Source organism: Anser anser (assembly GCF_964211835.1).
Source record: "Anser anser genome assembly, chromosome: 9".
Lineage (NCBI taxonomy): Eukaryota > Metazoa > Chordata > Aves > Anseriformes > Anatidae > Anser > Anser anser.
The window spans coordinates 19494121-19512154 of NC_139729.1; the positions used below are offsets into that span (position 1 = coordinate 19494121).

Below are 18034 nucleotides of genomic sequence, written 5' to 3' on the forward strand. Positions count from 1 at the left end.
AGAGGAGGAGGAGGAGCAGGGGCAGGGAGGCTCCTGGCTGGGCTCAATCCACCCTGGGCGCCCCCTGTCCCCTGGGAGCACCGTGCCCCTTTAGTTCCCTCCCCCATTTAACTTTTAGGGCGCCGAGGAGCGAGGCCTCTCCCCGCACCGCGCACGCGCGGCCCTCTCCCGGACTCCATTTCCCAGCATCCCCCTTTGCCCTTTCAGCCCTCCCCAGCCCTTCCCGGCAGCCCCCGCGGCTCCTTCCGGGCGTGTGGCGGGGCCGTGAGGCGGCAGCGGGCGGGGGCCGGGCCCCGCTCCGGCGGCGCCATGGCGTCGTGCGCCGACATCCTCCGCAGCGAGTTCCCCGAGCTGGACGGCGAGGTCTTCGCCTACGTGACGGGTGAGGGCGGCCCCCGAGGCGTCCCGGTACGGTGTGTGTGGGGGGGGACACGGGGAGGCGTGGCGGAGGCGGCTTTCCGCCGGCCGTGTCGCGATTCCCGCCCCCCTCCCCCCCCCCACGCGCTGTCGCGACACGAGGGAGGAGGGGTGTGCAGCGCCGTGTGCCCGCAGGGATCCTGCACAGCAGCGGCGCGGACTTCGAGTCGGTGGACGAGCTGGTGGAGGCGGTGGGCGAGCTGCTGCAGGAGGTGTCGCGGGACGGCAAGGACGAGGGCGCCGTGCGGGAGGTGTGCCAGCGGCTCTTCAACGCCCTGCAGCTGTAAGCGGCCTCCCTCCTCCTCCTCACCGTCACCGTCCTCAGCACCTTCATCCCCGTCCTCCTCATCACCCCCCCCTCCTCACTCCTCTTCCTCGCCCGCAGGGACGAGGGCCGGGCGCAGCGCTGCAGCCAGGTGCTGCTGGACGCCCCCATCCAGCTCTCGCAGATCACGGACGGATACGGTGAGCGAGTGCTGCCCGGCGGGCTCAGGGGGCCCCGGGGGAGCCGTCGCCCCCCAGCTGTCACCCCATCCCCGGGCTCCCCCTCGGCTCTACGCCCGCCGCCGAGCTTGCAGGTGGAGCCCCCCCGCTCACCCAGCGTCTCCTTGCAGATGCCAGCGTGGACCTGCTGCCGGGGCTGCTGCTGAAGAGAGGGCAGGCGTCGGTAAGCACGGGGCCGCGTCCTTGCTTGTGACCCGGTGGGAAGAACTCACGTGTGGGGCTGCAGGGCCACGCTCTGCCCCGTCGCTTTTCCCTCCGTAAGCGTACGGGGCAGGGGGTGTGACGGCGAGGCGTGCATCTGCAGAGGTGCTGCTCCCTCACGTCAGCCTTGCTGCGAGTTGCGGTGCTCTCGGCCTTGGTCAGGTAAAGAAGCTCCGTGGGAGTTAGCAGCTCATTAGTTTGACCAGATATGTTTTGCTGTAGCTTCTTAACGAGCTTCAAAGCGTGGTCGCGTTGCTCGGAGCGCGGCTTGTCTGACTTCGTGAGGGACTTTGGTTACTACAGCAAGGCTTTGGGTTGAGCAATCCGGGTGTACGGGATGACTTTGCTGTACGTGGTGAGAGCAGAAGCCCTGAGATGCGATCAGGTGTCAGGGCGTTACAGGTGGGGAGATGGCACGGAGCTGCTGTTTCCAGAGGGCTGCTGTAAGGAGGCTGTCAGCCCAGCTCTAAAAGCGGCTGGGGGTTGTCGTGGTTTGGGAAATAAGATCGGGAGCAGGAAAGTTTGGAAGTCGTTACGCTCAGTGACGTGCAGGAAATCAGAACGACCTTGCCTGCGAAGTTCGTAGCTGCTCAGGAGCGGCCCGGGTCGCCCTCTGTGCTGGCTGGGCCAAGGTCTGGGTGCGAGGAGGATCTGCAAAGCCGGGACGGCGGCGGCTGCACGGGGCGGGCAGCGTCTCTGCTGGTGCTCTGCTGCAGAGCTCTGCTCCCCGGGGCTTCACGTGGAGCACAGAGCTGCGCGCTTCGAGCCGAGACCTAACGCGATCCCCGCGCGGCTGACCGGGAGTCTGGGGGGAGAGCTGGCAGCTGTCGCTGGTTTTGGCACCGGGGTTGTTGCTCCTGGGTTCGCCGTCTGGCTCACGCGTCCGCAGCTCAGGAAGGGTTTTCAGAAAAACTGGAAAAGGTTCAGAGGAGGCCTCGGGAGGCCTCTCGAGTTTTGGAGGATGTCTTACCAGGAGACTGAGCGGGGCTCAGTATCGTTTACGGAGTGACTTAACCTATCCGTAGGAACCGGGCCCCGGCTCCGGTCGCAAGACGCCTTCAGCCTAGCGTGCAGGTCTGTACCGTGCTCCGGTGGCTGAAGACCTGTCTGGGGATGCCCGGGAGGGCCCTTGGTCAGCCACAAGTATTTGACTCGATGCAGGAATAAACTGGAGCGGGCTGGGAGCCTGGCAGAGGCCAGAGGGCGGGTTAAAACGCTTGGCTTCTTTTTGCCTTCAGATTTAATTAAATACTCGTTGGCTCTGTCTTGATTGATCTGCTGCCTAACCTGAGTTAGTTCCAAACTGGCTAAAGTTTAACACGCCAGGGAGGGGAAGTGCTTAACGGCCCAGGGCTGGGGTGGGTGGCGGAGGAGGCGCAGGGACAGCAGGTCCGCGTTGAGGTGCCTGGGCTGACCCAGGTCCCTGGAACCAGAGGAACTGCCCGTGGGAAAGAGCGTTCGGGTCAGGGTCAGCCAAACCCCTTGCTTGCTGAGGCAGAACTGCTGCGTGTAAGCGGCTGATTTAGGACTTCAGTCCTGAGGTGACTTCCTGGCCTGATCAGCTTCCTCAAAACGCGCTCGAGTCTGTCCCGGTTCCCCTGTCCTGTCTCCCTCCTGCTCTCCCTCCCTTCCGGGCAGGTGGGACTGGCTGATTTCCTTTCTGTTGGAGTTGGGTTTTGGGGGCTTTTGCTGAAGATGCTCTCTCTGTAAACTCTCTTTGTGCCCCAGATGGTGGATGCCAAGAAACTGGAGAAGGCAGAAGCTAGGCTGAAAGCCAAGCAGGATAGGAGGATGGAGAGGGATTCCACAAAGCCATCTGGCCCTCTGTGAGTACGGAGGGGGCCTCCAACACCCCGCCTGCCCTGCTGCGTGTGGCTGAGATCTGTTTGGACTGAGCTTTCCTGCTGAGCCCCCTTCCCTGTCTTCTGCCTGCCTGCAGAGTCCTTGAGGAGGCAACTGCCAGCCAAGCTGCCAGCAAGAAGGAGACTCGCATGGAGTCGTCGGGCAAGAACAAGTCGTACGACGTCCGCATCGAGAACTTCGACGTCTCCTTCGGTGAGCGGTGAGTGCAGAGGGGACGGTGGGACGGACCCTGCCGGGGCTGCAGACCGGGCTGAGGTCTGGATGGGAGAACTCTGTGGTGGTTGCTTGGCCCCAGCACGGCCTGAAAAGGTGCTGGGGGCGGCTGGCCGCTGGTCGCCTCTCTCCCCGCGGGGCAGGCTGAGCAGGGAGCTGTTTTTTCCTTCCCTCCAGTGTCCTGCTGGCAGGAGCCGACCTGAACCTGGCGTTTGGCCGGCGCTATGGGCTGGTGGGCAGGAACGGGCTGGGGAAGACCACGCTGCTGAAGATGATCGCCAGCCGGAGCCTGCGCATCCCCTCGCACATAAGCATCCTCCACGTGGAGCAGGAGGTGGCGGGGGATGAGACGCCGGCCCTGCAGAGCGTGCTGGAGTGCGACACCACTCGTGAGAGCCTGCTGCGGGAGGAAAAGGAGCTGACGGCCAAGGTTAATGCGGGCAGGTGAGATATTGCTGGATTTCCAGCCCTTTTACAGCTTCTTGACCACGAGGTCTTGTTCTGAGATCTCTCACTTCCAGTGGAGGACTCCAGCAGGGCTGGGCCGTGTCCTGCTCGCCTGAGTCCTGCCTGGGGAGATCAGCCTCCCGCAGTGCTCAGACCCTGACCCCAGTCCATCCTACGCGTTCCTCTTTGCTCTGCTCCAGGGGAGAAGGGACGGAAGGTGCCAGGCTGTCAGAGATCTACGCGAAGCTGGAGGAGATTGAGGCAGACAAGGCCCCAGCGAGGTGAGACAACCCTGCAGGCGCTGCTGTCTGCTGGCAAGGCGAGACGTGGTTTGCAGCTCGGAAGGGTGATGCTGTGGCCCTGGGATCCAGCATGTGGGGACGGGCTCTTTTGGGTTAGGAGTAGTTGAGCTTCCCCCAGAAGCTGGAGGTGCTGGCTATTTTTGCCCCAAATGGCTTGCGTTGTTGCTGCTCCTCCTCACCAGGTTCCTGGTGGCTGGGGAATGTTGCTGGGGTGGTGGTGGTGGTAACTCTCTTCTTGGCCAAAGAGCTGAAAGCTTCTTGTGAATCTCTTGGGAATTCACGTGGGTGCTGTGCCTTGCTGGGCTGCGTTTCCCAGCCAGATGCTGCTCTTGGGCACGAAGGGAAGTTTTCCTGCACCAGGATGTCCTTAAACTATGTAGCGGAGTGTCCACGATGACCGTGGGTCCAGGACCTCAGGCTGTGCTCTGGAGGCGGATGGTGTGCCTATGTTCCTGTTCTCTCACCTTTCCCCCAGGGCGTCTGTCATTCTCGCTGGGCTGGGCTTCAACGCAAAGATGCAACAACAGACAACCAAGTAAGTCTCAAGGCTTTGGACGTGGAGACTTAAATTAAACGGGTTTGGGGAGAAGCTGCCCCGGCCCTGGTGGGGAGCGGGGGGCTCTCTGCCCTGGTGAACACCCAGCTGCTGCTGTGGCTGTAGCCACTGGAGGGGACCCGATGGGAAGGCGGGGGGCTGTCCTGCCCTGGGGGTGCCAAGCCAGCCGCCTGCTGGGCCGTGGCGGAGCTGAGCCTGACGCGTGTCCTGCTGCGCCTGCTGTCTGCAGGGGCGAGCTGTCCGTGGGTGACAGCAGAGAGAAAAGGGCTGCGGGGAGCAGGGAGCCAGGCAGGCAGGGTTGTTCTGATTAAATTCTAACCCTTGTATACAACCTTGTCTCTCCTCAGAGAGTTTTCTGGAGGCTGGAGGATGAGACTGGCCTTAGCCAGAGCCCTGTTCGCCAGGTTGGTGTCCAGGTGTTCCTGCCACGGGGTTAACCCTCCTTGCTGTCCGTGTTTCAAAGGGCAGGGGGGATGCCTGGCCATCCTCTCGACTCAGCCTCTCGGGGTGGGGAGCTTTCGAGGCATCACGGCTCTGTATGCGTGGCAAAATGTGCTTTGCGTTGACCCTGTGCTCTTTTTGCTTCTGATACCTGCGTCTTGCTTTCCCTAGGCCAGATCTCCTTCTACTGGACGGTAAGTTGATACCGTGAGCCCTTCTACCCCTGCCGCCGGGCCTGCCCATGCCCTTGCTGGGTTGGGAACGCAGCGTGGCCTTTAGCTGCCTGCTCAAAATAGCCCTGCTTGACAGGGCCGGTGCTCACAGGGCTGTCACTGCTCCCCGGGGATGGCGTGGAGCCATCCTCAGCTGGGAAACCTGCTCGGGCAGCCGCTTTGGCTGACCACTAGTCTTTCCTATGTAAGAAAGCGTAATCTGGTCCTCCTAACCCCTCCTAACCTCAGCGCCTCTTTCTCTTCCCTCAGAGCCCACCAACATGCTGGACGTGAGGGCCATTTTGTGGCTCGAGAACTACCTGCAGGTACGGGGCGGCACCGGGCGGCGCGAGCCTTGGCCACGGCTCCCGTGCGGTGCAGGGGCTCCGGCCCCGTGCTGGGCTCACCAGCCAGGGGATGGGGACAGCCTCCCAGGCTGCGTCCTGCCTCGCCGCGTGGTGGCACCAGGCCCTGTGCCCCGGCTCGGTGACGCTCAGGCTCCCTCAGGTCTCCCTCTCGCCGTCTCCTCCTCCAGACCTGGCAGTCGACCATCCTCGTGGTGTCCCACGACAGGAACTTCCTCAACGCGGTGGCCACGGACATCATCCACCTGCACTCGCAGCGGCTGGACGCCTACCGGGGGGACTTCGAGAACTTCATGAAGACCAAGGAGGAGCGACTGAAGAACCAGCAAAGAGAGTACGAAGCGCAGCAGCAATACCGCGAGCATATCCAGGTACTGGGAGACACCAGTAGGGTTTGGACACTTCTTCCAGCCTTGCCCCTTTCCCCGTGCTTCTAGCAAGCCTCCCGGGCTGCCCTGCATCCAGTAATCTCTGCTCTTGGAGTTTTCATTGCTGTTCAGTCTTGCGAAGACCTGTGGCTGTGGCTCTGTTGTTGCAGAAGGCTCAGCAGCAGCGGGGTGGCTGTGCCTGAATGAGCCCGGGGGTTCTCTGATCCTTTTTTGCCACTTGTAGGTTTTCATCGACCGCTTTCGGTATAACGCGAACCGGGCATCCCAAGTACAGAGCAAGCTCAAGCTGTTGGAGAAGCTGTGAGTGCCTGCCCTGCTGCTCTCTGGAGGTGGGGAGGGGAGGTGTTCATGGGAAGAACTGGGTGTTCCCAGGTGGTCCCCAGGGAGCTGGGAGGCACTGTGTATCTGGAGGGATGGGGGTGGCTTGGACTTCGGGCGCTCTGTCTCTGGTCCGGAGGCTTTGCCTAGGATAAGGCTTCGCAGAGCTGGGCTGCTGGTGTGGGGACAGTGCAAGGCTCCTCAGTTACACATCTTCCCTCTTGCAGGCCAGAGCTGAAACCTGTGGACAAGGAGTCCGAGGTGATGATGAAGTAAGTGTCCCCTTGCTTGGAAGGGGCCTGGCTCCCCTTCCGACCTGAGCTCCTCCTGGGATAACCACTGCTCCTCCTCTGGCACGGAGTCTGGGTGGGCCCCCACGGTTGGGCTGGGCTCCCTCTGGGGCCAAGGCTGCGTCCCCTCCTCGTGACCGTCCCTCGCAGAGGCCTGCATGGTCGGGAGCCCCCTCTGCCACGTGCAGTGGTTGTCCCAGGGGGCTGGGAGCAGGGTCTCTGAAGTACCTGGCCAGCTCTCACCTCTTCCTGCCTTCCCAGGTTCCCCGATGGCTTTGAGAAGTTCTCCCCACCCATCCTGCAGCTAGATGAAGTAGACTTCTGTTACGAGCCAAGTCACTACATCTTCCGTTCCCTCTCTGTCTCTGCCGACCTGGAGTCCCGGATCTGTGTGGTACGTGGGACTGCCGAGTAAGGGTGGCTGCGAGGGGCCGTGGCTGTCCCCGCTCCAACTCCCCGCTTGAAGCGGGGCCAGCTTCAATGTCAGATCAGGCTGCTCAGGTCCTTGCCCAGTTGAATTTTGGATGAAATATTCCTCCCTGGAGATCTCCAAATGAGGCTGGGACCAAGTAATCCTCGGGCTCAAGGGTTGGGGAGGGAACACGCTCCAGCAGTGCTACGCGTGCAGCTCCCCAGCGACAGAAACGCAGCTTCCAGGTGGCTGGAGCCACTGGTTTGGCGCTCATCCTGCCCCCTCCACTGCGTGATCATCCAAGAGAGCTGAATTCCCTGATCACTGCCCCCCTCTCCGAGGTACCTTCGTGGGTTTCATGTTCTCCAATGCTGCTGCTGCTTCTCTAGGTTGGGGAGAACGGAGCTGGCAAGTCGACCATGCTAAAGATCTTAATGGGGGAGCTGGCACCAGTCAGAGGGATCAGACATGCTCACAGGTACCTGGTAGGAAGGGGCGGGGGACTGGGAGGAATGGTGCAGCTGGAGGGCTCCTGGGCTGTGCTTTGGGATGACGGCTGCCGCGGTGATGAGGATGGGAGCTGCACGCCCCCTCTTGTGCCCCCTTCCTGTAGCTGCAGCTGGGAGCGCTGCGGTTACAGCGCCCGGTGCCAGTTCCCCATCTCTCTCCTCGTGCTGCAGAAACCTGAAGATCGGCTATTTCAGCCAGCACCACGTGGATCAGCTGGACTTGAACATCAGTGCTGTAGAGCTGCTGGCAAGGAAGTTCCCAGGTGGGTTTTGGAGATCCGAGGAGCTCTGGGCCGCTTGAATCTCCTCTGCCAGGCAGATTGATTTGTTCTGTGGCGGTGGTCCCTGGGCAGGAGGCCCCGTCACCTCAGTGCTCAGGGGATGCCTTCTGCCCTGGGTTCTCTTCACGTCAAGCGTGAGTTCAGGACAGCAGCCTTGAGTAGCTGAGCCGGTTGTGCAGGGGTAGCCAGCCTGCCGCGAGCTCTGTGGCCAGCAGATCTCACGCTGGTGCTCCGCTGTAGCCGTGTTTCAGCAGTAGCTGATCCCGCTTTGCTGTGGCTTCCCCACCAGTCACGAGACAAGCACCTGGCCCTCCTTTCCGCCACCTCCCAAACCCCCCGGCTCCCCTCTCCACGATGTGACATGACGTTAATGTGACTTGGCCACGAGGAGTTGGGGGCAGCATCACTCGGAGCCGGTCACAACCCGCCGCGCTGCGTGGCCCCTGCCCTGATTGTGTCAGTCAGCCTTTCCACGCAAACCCTCTGCTCGGGCACTGCCTCCGAGCAGCTGCCAAATTCCTCGGCTACCCGGCCTTGATGCGGGCCAAGGACACTGCAGGAGGCGCCAGCTGGCGCCGAGGCCCCGGGGTCCTCGTGTGCCATAGCTGTGTTGTGCCGTGCTCCCGCAGGGAAGGCGGAGGAGGAGTACCGGCATCAGCTGGGGAGCTACGGCGTCTCGGGGGAGCTGGCTGTGCGCCCCGTGGCCAGCCTGTCTGGAGGTCAGAAGAGTCGAGTGGCCTTTGCGCAGATGACAATGTCCTGGTAATTCCCTCCCAGATGCTGGAAGCTTTTGCAGGGCTGCGTCCCTGGGGCCCGCTTCACCGAGAGGAAGGGAGAGGAGATCGGGGAGGGAGATCGTCGCCTGGTGGGGACTGCGGGGGAGGAGGCAGGCAGGCGGCTTTCTCCTGCTGCTTTGAGCTCAGGGGGTGTCCCCGGAGCTGGGCAGCACAGACCCTGGGGTCATGCAGTGCCGGTGGCTGTGGCTTTACGTGGCTAAAACCGTAGCCTGGACTCCTCCCTGCGCGGAGGTCCCGGCAGTGCGCAGGGGTGCGGGTTCAGCCTGAGCCTGTTCGGGCGCAGTGCTCAGAGCTGTCTTCTCTTCCAGTCCAAACTTCTACATCCTGGATGAGCCGACAAATCACCTGGACATGGAGACCATCGAGGCACTAGCAAAGGCACTCAATAAGTTCCGGGTAAGGCTCCGCAGGCGAGATCTCCCATTTTTCTAACACTTCCTGCATCCTCCAGCTTGGGTGACTCAGTATTTCAGCCAGAAGCGGACCGTAAAATTCCAGTGGTGGTTTCAAGTCCAGGAGATGTGGTGGGAAGTCGGTCGCATTTCTGCCTTAGCTGTCTGTCCTGGTGGCTTGTTTCACTTGTTGACTTTGGCTGAGAGAAGCAGCAGCGAGCCAGAGCACGGCTTGTCCCCCATCTTAGCCAGCCACCTACGGGCTGTGACCGCTCCCATGCCGCTGCTTGCAGCGCCCAGCCCTGCCTTGGGGCCCTCGTGGTTGTTCCTCGGGCAGGTTTTTGTGGCTCGGAGCTCAGCCTCCAGGTACCGCTGTAATAAACCTGGTTCTTGCTGTTCCGTACTTGCCCAGGTTAGGTCATTTTCCCTACAACAGAAAAATGAGGTTACTCGGGGCCTTGTCCCGTCACCTTTTGGCTGTCGTTGCCTCCAACTAGAATTTCCGTCCTCAAAGTTTGTCAGAGGTCCAGAGAGCCAGTGGCAAACCCTGCGCTCGCCCTCAGGGAAGGGAAGCTGGGCACTTTGCTGTGCACGTGCCTCCTCCGTACCAGATCTGTCCATCCCAGCTGAAGACAGGAAAGCCCTTAGGCCAGGCTGGAATTCGTGGCTGCCTGTGAAGCACCGTGCCTTTCCCCAGTGCAGGTGGAAACCTGAAGTCCCGTGCGCTGGCTGGAGGGGCACAGAGGCCCACGTGCGGGTTCCCCTGCCCCCAGAGCCCCGCTTTGTGGCCCGCTCAGTTCCTTTTCTCTCCTCGTGTGTTCGCAGGGCGGTATAATTCTGGTGTCCCACGACGAGTGCTTCATCCGCCTGGTGTGCCAGGAGCTGTGGGTGTGCGAGAACGCCACTGTCACCCGCATCGAGGGCGGCTTCGACCAGTACAGAGACATCCTGAAGGAGCAGTTCCGGAAGGAGGGTTTCCTATAAGGGAGGCGGGGGCCCAGACTGCCCGAGGAGGCTGGAGCACGAGGCTTCGGGCGCTGCAGCCTCCGGCCGCGCCGAGCCTGGCGGAGCGCCGAGGAGGTGGCACGGACCCCAGCCACGCCATCCAACTGCCACCCGAACTGCTCTCCCCTCCCGGGCGCGGGCGGCCCCCGCTCTGCCCTTCCGCCTGGCCGCCCGTGCAAGGACAGCGAGGGACCGGGAGCCGCGGGCGCCGCTCCTCGTGGGCGCTGCCTGCTCCGTGCTCCAGGCCTGGGCCGTGCCTGGAGCTGCTGCTCCGCTGGGATGAGGAAAGGAGGTGTCCCCCCACCCTGGTTGTAACTCCGTGCTCGCAAGGGCAGGAGAGGAGCTGTTCTTTCTTCGCTTACCCCCACTGCCTTTTCCTTTCTTTTCTGTTTAACTGGAGCGCACTGGTCAGCTTCCCACGTGGTGTTTCTCTCCCCAGCTCTCGTACGCTCCCGTCCCCTCTGCTGCCCGGGCGGGAAGCGAGGCCTTTGCTGCTACAAGTGTCCCCAGCCTCTTCCTCGGCCCCTGGAAGCACCGGGGGCGAGGGTTCGCTTCGCCTGTCCCCCCCCGGGGATCGCCTGTGTACCCCCCCGGGGTGCGCTGCCCTCGCACCCGCATACCCCACAGGGGTGCCACGCAGCGGGGTGCCAGCGGGCCCCCCCAGCGCGGGGGTCGCGGTGTAAATAAAAGCAGGACGCTACCCGTCGGCCTCCCGCCCGTCCTTGGGGGTTTTTTGTTTTAGGGGCTGGGGGGGGGGGGGCTCGCTGCCAGCGTCAAGCCCCGGGGGAGGGGGGGGCACGGAGGGGTTCCACTATCGGCACCAGCCCGGGGATCCGGCTGCGGTTTGCGGGCAGCGGGGGCTGGAGGCGAGGCGGGGCGGAGTGGAGGAGCGAGGCGGGGGGGGGACCCCGGGGGGGGGGCCGGCCGCTCCATCCCGGTGGGGCCGGCAGCGAGGCGCCGCCTCCGCCTTCCCCGCCGCCACCAGGTGGGCCCGCCCCTGCGGCCGGGGCGGTGCTGGCGGCCTCGCTCCGACCGGCGGCGGGCACCGAAAGAAGGGGGTGGGTGGTGGGGGGGGGAGAGGGAACCGGCCCGGCTCCGCACCGCACCGCTCCGGCTCCGCACCGCTCCGCTCCGCTGCCCGCCGGCCCAGCCGCGCCCGCGGGCGTTATGAGCACCGGCGGGGACCGGCCGTGCCCCCGCGGCCGGCCAAGCTCGGCGGGGAGCAGCCCCGTGCCCAGCCCCGGCTCCCCGGGGCCCGAGGAGGTGAGCGGGGAGCAACCGGGACCGGGGGGGCGGGGGGGCGCGGGGGGACCGGCCCCGGGCCGGGGGGGGGGGGCTCCGTGTGGGGGGTGCTGAGGGGCGGTGCGTGGGCGCCATCCCGGCGTGGCCGTGGGGGGGGGGCGAGGGGGGGGCGTGGGGATTGTGGGGGGGGGTCTGTGGGGTGTGGGGGGCTGCGGGGGGGTATCTGGGGGGGGTCCCGGCGTGCTGCAGGGCGGGGGGGTGGCGGCGCGGCGGCGCCCCGGGGCGGGGGTGACCCCGCGTGTCCGCGGCCGTGCCCCGCAGCCGTGTGCCGGGGGGGGACACGAGGGGGTGTGGGTGGGGAGGGGGGGTGCGGGGGGGATTTGGGGTACGGGGAGTTGGGGGGGGGCAGAGCCCGGCTCCCGGCGGGGCGGGGGGCGGCCGGCCCGGGCAGCCCGGGAGCGCGGGCGCCATCTTGGGAGCGATCAGGTGTCGGCGGGGACCCCGGGCGGGGAGGGGACGGGGGGCGAGGGGGGGGCTCCGAGGGGGGGGCCGCGCAGCCCGCACCGGGCACCGGGAGGGGTTCGGGGCGGGGGGGGGGGGGCGCCGGTTCCCGGCCGGGTGCCGCCGTTCCCCATCCGCAGGCGGGGCCGGGGCCACGCGCCGCGCTGCCGGTACCCCCGGTGCGGGGAGGTGTGTGCTTGGGGGGGGGGGGGAGACCCCAAAAACCTCCCCCCTACAGCCCCCGGGGGGCCCGCCCGGCACCGGGAGCACCGGGGGGGGAACCGGGGGCACCGGGCAGCCCTTCCCCGCGGGTCCCTCGCCGCAGCGGAGGGCGGCTCCCCGGAGTTTTATCTCCCAGACTTTGTCCCCCCGGAGCCCTCCCGGTGGTACCGGGGGGGGTCCCGGGGGGGTCCCGGGGCGCTCCCCCCGCGGCTGACCCCGGCCGGTCCCGGTCCCGGGGCGGGGATCCCGGGGCGTTGAGTCAACGCCGCGCTGTGGGGTTGCTGCCGGCTGTGGGTGCGCCCCTGCCGTAAACGGGATTTTAGGAAGGGGGTGTCGCCGCCGAGCTGGATTTAGGATGGGGTTCAGGGGACGGATGGGGGTTGAGGCGACCCCGACGTTTCGTGCCGGGCTGGCCGTGGCGCTCGGTCGGGGTGGGGAGCGTCACCAACAAGTGTCGTTTGTCGCAGCCGCTGCAGAAACGGCAGAGAACCGTGGAGGATTTCAACCAGTTCTGCACCTTCGTTTTGGCTTACGCGGGCTACATCCCCTACCCCGAGGAGGTGAGTGGGCTTGCGGGGTGTTCCTCTGCAGGGAGACTCCTTCCTCCGGGTGCCCGGCCATTACAGACCCAGCTCCTGATCCTCTGCTGGAGGCAGGGGAGGGTCATTCTCCGTCCCCGGTCCCTTTCTCCTTGCCCCGAATGTCTGCGCTGGGGTCTCTCATGCTAGCCCTGCCTCTCCCCTTCTTGCAGAACGAGCCCTGGACCCACGGCGGCAGCATGAGCCCCCAGAACAGCACGGGGAGCACGCAGGACAGCGATAGCTGGGCCTCCTCGCACTCCTCCGACTGCCAGCTCCTGGCGGACGACAGGAGGAGCAGGAACGCCGTGGCCAAGGGGGCTGTGGACAGCAGCCTGCTCGCGGACTGCCCTGCCTTCCCCGCCGGCTTCTATGACATCCGGCCCCAGCAGACCAAGAGGAAGAAACCGCCAGCGAAGAAACTCGTTTTGGAGCAGGAGGTGGAGAAGAAGGTGCCGCCGAGCGCTGGGAAAAGCTTGGTGCTAGACCAGGACCGGGTGAAGGAGCCGGCTGCGCTGGAGGGACAGGCGCCTCCCGTGAAAGAGCCGTTCTCGGAGCCCCCCATCGACCCGGCCGGGGACCCCCAGCCCAGCGCCCCTCTGGAGGAGCCCCTGAAGGAGGAGAAGGACTGGCTGCACGGAGCGCAGGGGGCGGAGAAGCCAGCAGGAGACGATCCGCAGCTAAAGGAGCTCGACCAGTGCTCTGGAGGGAGGAAGAGCCCCAGTTCTTGTAGTACCTTGGACCAAAGCGAAGGGGAAGATACAAGCAGAGGGAGCTCTCAGCTTAGCGGTGAGTGTCTGGGGAGCGGCGTTGTGCTGCGGTCGGTGCCAGATATTGTCCCTCCCTTGGCCACAGCTTCCCACATGGGCTGCAGGGAGAGCTTGCAGGTGGTCCCGGCCTCTCCTGGCAGGGGGCTTCAGGGAAAGCCGTAGGGACCTGGGAGAGCTGCAGAGCAGAGGGCGGGGAGCTTTGGAGACTCTCTTTAGTACAGCAAGTGGTACAGACCTGAAACGGGGAGCGGGGTGTAAGGTTGCCTTGCTGATCCAGTCTTTTTTTTCTTTTTCCCCTTTGCAACTTCAGCAGTTGAATTTGCAGCAGCTCCCAACACCAAAGCAGAAGGTAAGTGGGGGCTCTCCTGCTCCACGCGAGTGGAAGCCTCTTTAGAAGCTTTAGAGGTGGTGCTGTGCCCTTGGAGGCTTTTCCCCTGGGGGGCTGCTGAGGCTGCAGCCGGGGAGCTGGTGAGGTGGGTTCTGAGCGGTGTCCGTCTCTCCCCGACCAGACGACGACGCCTGGGATCTGATCACCTGCTTCTGCCTGAAGCCCTTCGCGGGGAGGCCCATGATCGAATGTAACGAGTGTGCCACCTGGATCCACCTCTCTTGTGCCAAGATCCGCAAATCCAACGTGCCTGAGGTTTTCATCTGCCAGCGATGTCGCGACGCCAAGCAGGAGATCCGCCGCTCGAACCGAGCTCGGACGGTGCCCCGCAAGCGGTTCTGTGACTGAGGCTCTTCCAGAGCAGGGAGGCTGGGGGGCCCCTTGTTAAACCGAAGGCTGTAGCTCAGTCTGGCTAGACAATCAATGCACAGTAATGGCAGGGGAAGGGCTGGGCCGCGGTGCTGGGCTGTCCCCCTTGCTCTTCTGCCTCCTGGGAGCTGCCGTCCTCCCTGGGGGTGGCTGACCACGGAGCTCGGTTACCCCAGAGGTGTGGGGGGAGAAGAGCCATGCACTAGGTCGCTCAGAAACATCTCTGTCCTTGCACAAACCTGGCTCAGTGCCTTTCCCCCAGGCCAGCCGAGGAGAACCTAGTCCAAATAGTTTCCCTGTGGTGTGGTGGAAGCTTACACTTATCCCGAGATGTGACTCCCCTTCCTCCTGTTTCCCTCACCGTTGTCCTTGCCTTGGACCTCGGGGTGGGCTGCGATGGCAAAGCGTCAGTGACCCAAATCCTCTTCCAGCACACAGATGCAGCCCAGACAGGCTTCTTCCACGCGGCGTGCTCTTTGGGAGGGGAGGGAAGGAACATTGCTCCTGCCAACACCTGAAGCAGACTGGGCTGCTCTTTCCTTGGGGATTTGATGTCCCACCTCTGGCTCATCAGCCTTGTAGGCTGCGCAGGGGAGGCCCTACCCCTGTCCGGTGGTGCTCCTGATTTTGGTTGCTGTGCACAAGGCCCCAAGATAGTCCGAGTAGATTGTTAGACAAGTTGTTCTTGCTGAGGAGTCGTCCTTGGTTCAGATTCTCCAGTTGCACTGAAGTCTCCTGTCTGAAAGGGATGTGGGATTTGTGGTAGGAGACCTGAACAGTTACCCTCAAAACTGGTAGGGCTCGGGAGCCCTAGGGAAGGGGGGGAGCAGGGGAGGTTTGGTTGGATTTCATGTTTTCCAGTTTAAAATAATTGAACCTTTTAGCCTGTGGCCATCTCCTGCCTGCAGGTGAAGCGTCGGCTTAAGCAGCGGCTGGATGCTGAGCCCTGGGTCTGATGCAACCCGGGTGCAGGAGGGCCTTGCTTCCAAGGGCTCCCTCCTGCAGAGAAATTGTTGGTTTTTTTTTTTTCTTTTTTTTCCTGGACACGTAGAGTGAAGTCTGATATCTTGTCAAGAGTGGGCCCTAAGCCCCTTCTGCTATGCAACTGCTGCTCCGGAGGCACGGGGCCTGCCCGCTCCAGGCCTCCTTCAAGTTTCAGAGTGGAAGGAAGGCTTTTCCCCATCACCCTCCTTCCTCTGTGAGCGGTGTGTGTGTGCTCTGGGGCCCCGCGTGCACTGACGGTCTGAATCCCACCTCCTCCTCCTCGCAGCCCCTCCAAAGAGCCTGGCCCACGTGCCTTCTGCACTTTCCAGGGGGGGACACAGACCCCACTGCTGTCCCGGTGACACCTGGCCTGGCCCCTGGCCCGGGACAGCCCCGACTTGCCAGTCCCATCACTATTTCTCCTAACTGGGTTCTTTCCTACTTGCACATCTGGTTACTGTGGGACCACGGCTGGGGGAGGGTGGGGGGCAGCCCCCCGCCACCCAGCAACCCCCAGGCTCGTCCCTGTGCCTCTCCTCCTGTGGAAAGCCTGGGCCCCAAAAGTGCTTTATGTTTTTATAGTTACTTTGTATGGATATGTAAAATAGCAAAATTCTGGTCCTTGCCCTGTGGAGTGTGGCTGGAGTCGTATGTATATAATAAAGTACTTTTGCCATAACGGGGGTGGTTTTGGCATATTTCTCACTTCCCTTGGTGAATTTTGGGGTGCGACTGGGGGAGCCCCATGGGCTGGCACCTCCAGGCTGGCTCAGTGCATGGGGAGCTGCCCTGAGACACAAACCGTGAGCTCCCAGCCCAGACGGGGAGCTGGGCACCGCTGGCCAGGGGCTGTCCGGCCAAACTTGAACGTTTCCAGGTGTGAACCCCCCATCCAGGTAACCCCCCAGCTGCACAACCAACAGAGAAGATGCGATCCAACACTGGTTTTATTTAATAGAGCGAGCCATGCTGCAAAGGGGTGATGCTCACCTCCCTGCCCTGCTGCGGTACATGGAGTGTGTCACAGGAATTTCTTCTAGAGCCTCGCCACTGTGGAGGCCACCTCCTCGACAGGCACCATCTTCCCCATCCTGCAGCCAATGCCCCCTCTCCTTAGCACCCTGGGATGGCTCCAGGGCCAGCAGGGCTGGTGGCTCAGGAGGAACAGTGTCCCTGTGCCCCTGCTGCGATGGCTAAGGCACAACGTGATTTAGCTCAAGAGCTTTGCTTTGCTCTCGGGCTCTACCAACCCCCCTGTGACTCCGTTTCCATTCCAGAGAAGAATTAAGGTTTAGTCCTGACAGTAGTGTAGGTGCTGAAGGATCCAGTTTTCCCCACAAAATGAGTCCGTTATTCCAGTGCAGAGGGATCACAGGCGTTCCCCGCAGATGCGATCGGTGTGTGCTGGCTTCCATCAGAGTGCTGTGGGCTTGAACTGGCGGGCAGTGAGGAGCACGGGGCCATGCTGGACTGGCTCTAGGACTTTTCTCCTTCGTTGGGCAGGTGAAGTCATTACTGGTGGGCCCCTTATCGAAGCAGGCCCTGCTGGTGCAGATTCTTCCATCCTGATGCAGCAGCCTTGGGGCAGAGGCAGTGAGTGGTCGAGGAACAGCAGAAAACTCAGGTGCAGCTTCTATTCTAGGGGCCCAAGCTGGGTTTGCGCCGCCAACCCAAAGCCAAGCAAGCATCCTGGAGAGCAAGGACGGGCATCTACTCCTCCTTGGCCCAGACAGAGCCGCCGGCCTCCCCCTCCAGGTGGGGGATCACCGCCTCGGTGTAGAACTTCTCCAGCTTGGGCACCGTCTGCCCCCAGAACTCGTCGTCGAACTCCACGGGGGCCACGGCCGTCTCCTTCTTGGTGTGCACCACGAAGTCAGCCCGCTGCAGGCCGGCGGCCGCCAGCTGGCACTGCACCTGGGTGAAGTAGTCGTGGTCCCGCTTCAGCGCGTAGGAGTCGCCGTCCACCCGCAGGCAGAAGTCCCTGTCCTTGCAGGCCTCCCGCACCGTCTTGTTGCGGTGCTTGTAGGGACACTTCACCTCCAGCAGCCCCAGCGGCTTCCCCGTGTCCGCCTCGGTGACGACGCCGTCGGGGCTGGCGGCGATCCACGTCTTCTCCTTGTGGATGAAGAGGCCGCAGTCCTCCACCCGCACCGGCCGGCCCACCTCCTGCGACTTGAGCTGCTCGTAGGCCCGCACGGCCGCCTTCTCGTTGCGGATGCCCCACGACATGGCCGGCGTCTGCACGGTGGGGCCGGGGCTCACCACCGCCTTCAGGTACGACTGGGGCACCTTGTCCGTCCTCCCGTTGGCGAACTTGCTGCCGGCGATGCGGGGCGCCACGGAGGCCGTGATGCGGTTCTCCCTCCACTCGTACCACTTGGGGTTGTTGCGCTGGCCCCGCGTCTCCTTCTCCACCCGGGTGATGTCCTGGCTCTCCAGGGGGGCCGGGAACCGGCACGGGGCCTTGCTGGGGCACGGCTCAGCCTTGGCCTGGCCCGAAGCTCCTTTGGCGTCCGTCGTCTTCCTCGCGCTGGTGGAGGAGCCCCTGCCGGCCGCTCCAAGCTGCTCCCCGGCATCGCCTCGTGCCCCGCGGGACGCCGCTGTGGATTTCGGCTGGGACGAGCTGGGCTTTGCCTCCTGGCTCCGTCCGGCAACCGGCGTGCTCCTGGAGCGGCTGCTGGCGGCACGGGCGGCCGAGGCGGACGGCGGCGGGGCGGCGGGGGACGTCTTGGGGGCCGCCGCCGGCCGAGGGGACGCGGTGCTGCCGGACTCCTTCCTGGGCCTCCCCATGGCCGTGCCTCAGCGGGCCTCACCCTGCGGAAGGGGGGAGGAGGAAGGAAAAATTCAGGGCAGATCGGGGCCGAGTTCCCTTTTCTCTGCTTCCTGCTCGGGGCCCTCGCTGCGGGGCAGGCCCGGGCTCGCCTCGCCCCATCGGGGCTGCGGCCAGCGAGGGGGGCCGGGGGGGCTGCTCCGGGAACCGGGCGGCACCGGGAGGCACCGGGCTGACCCCCCCCCCCCGGTACTGGGCTGCTCCCCCCCGGTACCGGCACTCCCGGGAAGCCCCCC

The 18034-nt window shown here is 64.1% G+C and overlaps 2 protein-coding genes across 4 annotated transcripts; both read left to right on the forward strand.

Annotated features, from left to right (window-relative positions):
- Positions 1 to 221: 221 nt before the first annotated feature.
- On the forward strand, positions 222 to 10614 carry ABCF3 (ATP binding cassette subfamily F member 3). 3 transcript variants are annotated; one of them, XM_083848305.1, is made up of 21 exons: positions 224 to 382; positions 553 to 700; positions 803 to 882; positions 1032 to 1084; positions 2851 to 2948; positions 3062 to 3184; positions 3376 to 3642; positions 3846 to 3926; positions 4423 to 4482; positions 4851 to 4907; positions 5116 to 5138; positions 5427 to 5482; positions 5692 to 5892; positions 6134 to 6210; positions 6456 to 6500; positions 6780 to 6912; positions 7320 to 7408; positions 7611 to 7702; positions 8350 to 8482; positions 8826 to 8913; positions 9735 to 10614. In XM_083848305.1, exons 1-21 carry the CDS (start codon positions 310 to 312, stop codon positions 9891 to 9893), a joined length of 2136 nt encoding a protein of 711 aa, XP_083704431.1. In that variant the 5' UTR covers positions 224 to 309; the 3' UTR covers positions 9894 to 10614. The 3 variants fall into 3 exon arrangements, with proteins under 3 accessions (XP_083704432.1, XP_083704431.1, XP_083704430.1); XM_083848304.1 differs by having other exon boundaries at positions 226 to 408; positions 537 to 700; XM_083848306.1 differs by lacking the exon at positions 8350 to 8482 and having other exon boundaries at positions 222 to 408; positions 537 to 700.
- A 303-nt stretch (positions 10615 to 10917) lies between these two features.
- LOC310904104 (PHD finger protein 13-like) lies at positions 10918 to 17783 on the forward strand. Its single transcript, XM_083848345.1, has 5 exons — positions 10918 to 11177; positions 12347 to 12439; positions 12631 to 13246; positions 13538 to 13576; positions 13737 to 17783. Exons 1-5 carry the CDS (start codon positions 11082 to 11084, stop codon positions 13961 to 13963), a joined length of 1071 nt encoding a protein of 356 aa, XP_083704471.1. The 5' UTR covers positions 10918 to 11081; the 3' UTR covers positions 13964 to 17783.
- The last annotated feature ends 251 nt before the right edge of the window (positions 17784 to 18034 follow it).

Excerpts from the sequence above, each read along its gene's own strand:
- ABCF3 (XM_083848304.1), top strand. The coding sequence starts at position 310 with ATGGCGTCGTGCGCCGACATCCTCCGCAGCGAGTTCCCCGAGCTGGAC. Across the intron at positions 1,085-2,850 it reads TGAAGAGAGGGCAGGCGTCG|ATGGTGGATGCCAAGAAACT; the intron begins GTAAGCACGGGG and ends TTTGTGCCCCAG. Across the intron at positions 3,927-4,422 it reads GCAGACAAGGCCCCAGCGAG|GGCGTCTGTCATTCTCGCTG; the intron begins GTGAGACAACCC and ends CCTTTCCCCCAG.
- LOC310904104 (XM_083848345.1), top strand. The coding sequence starts at position 11,082 with ATGAGCACCGGCGGGGACCGGCCGTGCCCCCGCGGCCGGCCAAGCTCG. Across the intron at positions 12,440-12,630 it reads ACATCCCCTACCCCGAGGAG|AACGAGCCCTGGACCCACGG; the intron begins GTGAGTGGGCTT and ends CCCTTCTTGCAG. Across the intron at positions 13,247-13,537 it reads AGGGAGCTCTCAGCTTAGCG|CAGTTGAATTTGCAGCAGCT; the intron begins GTGAGTGTCTGG and ends TTGCAACTTCAG.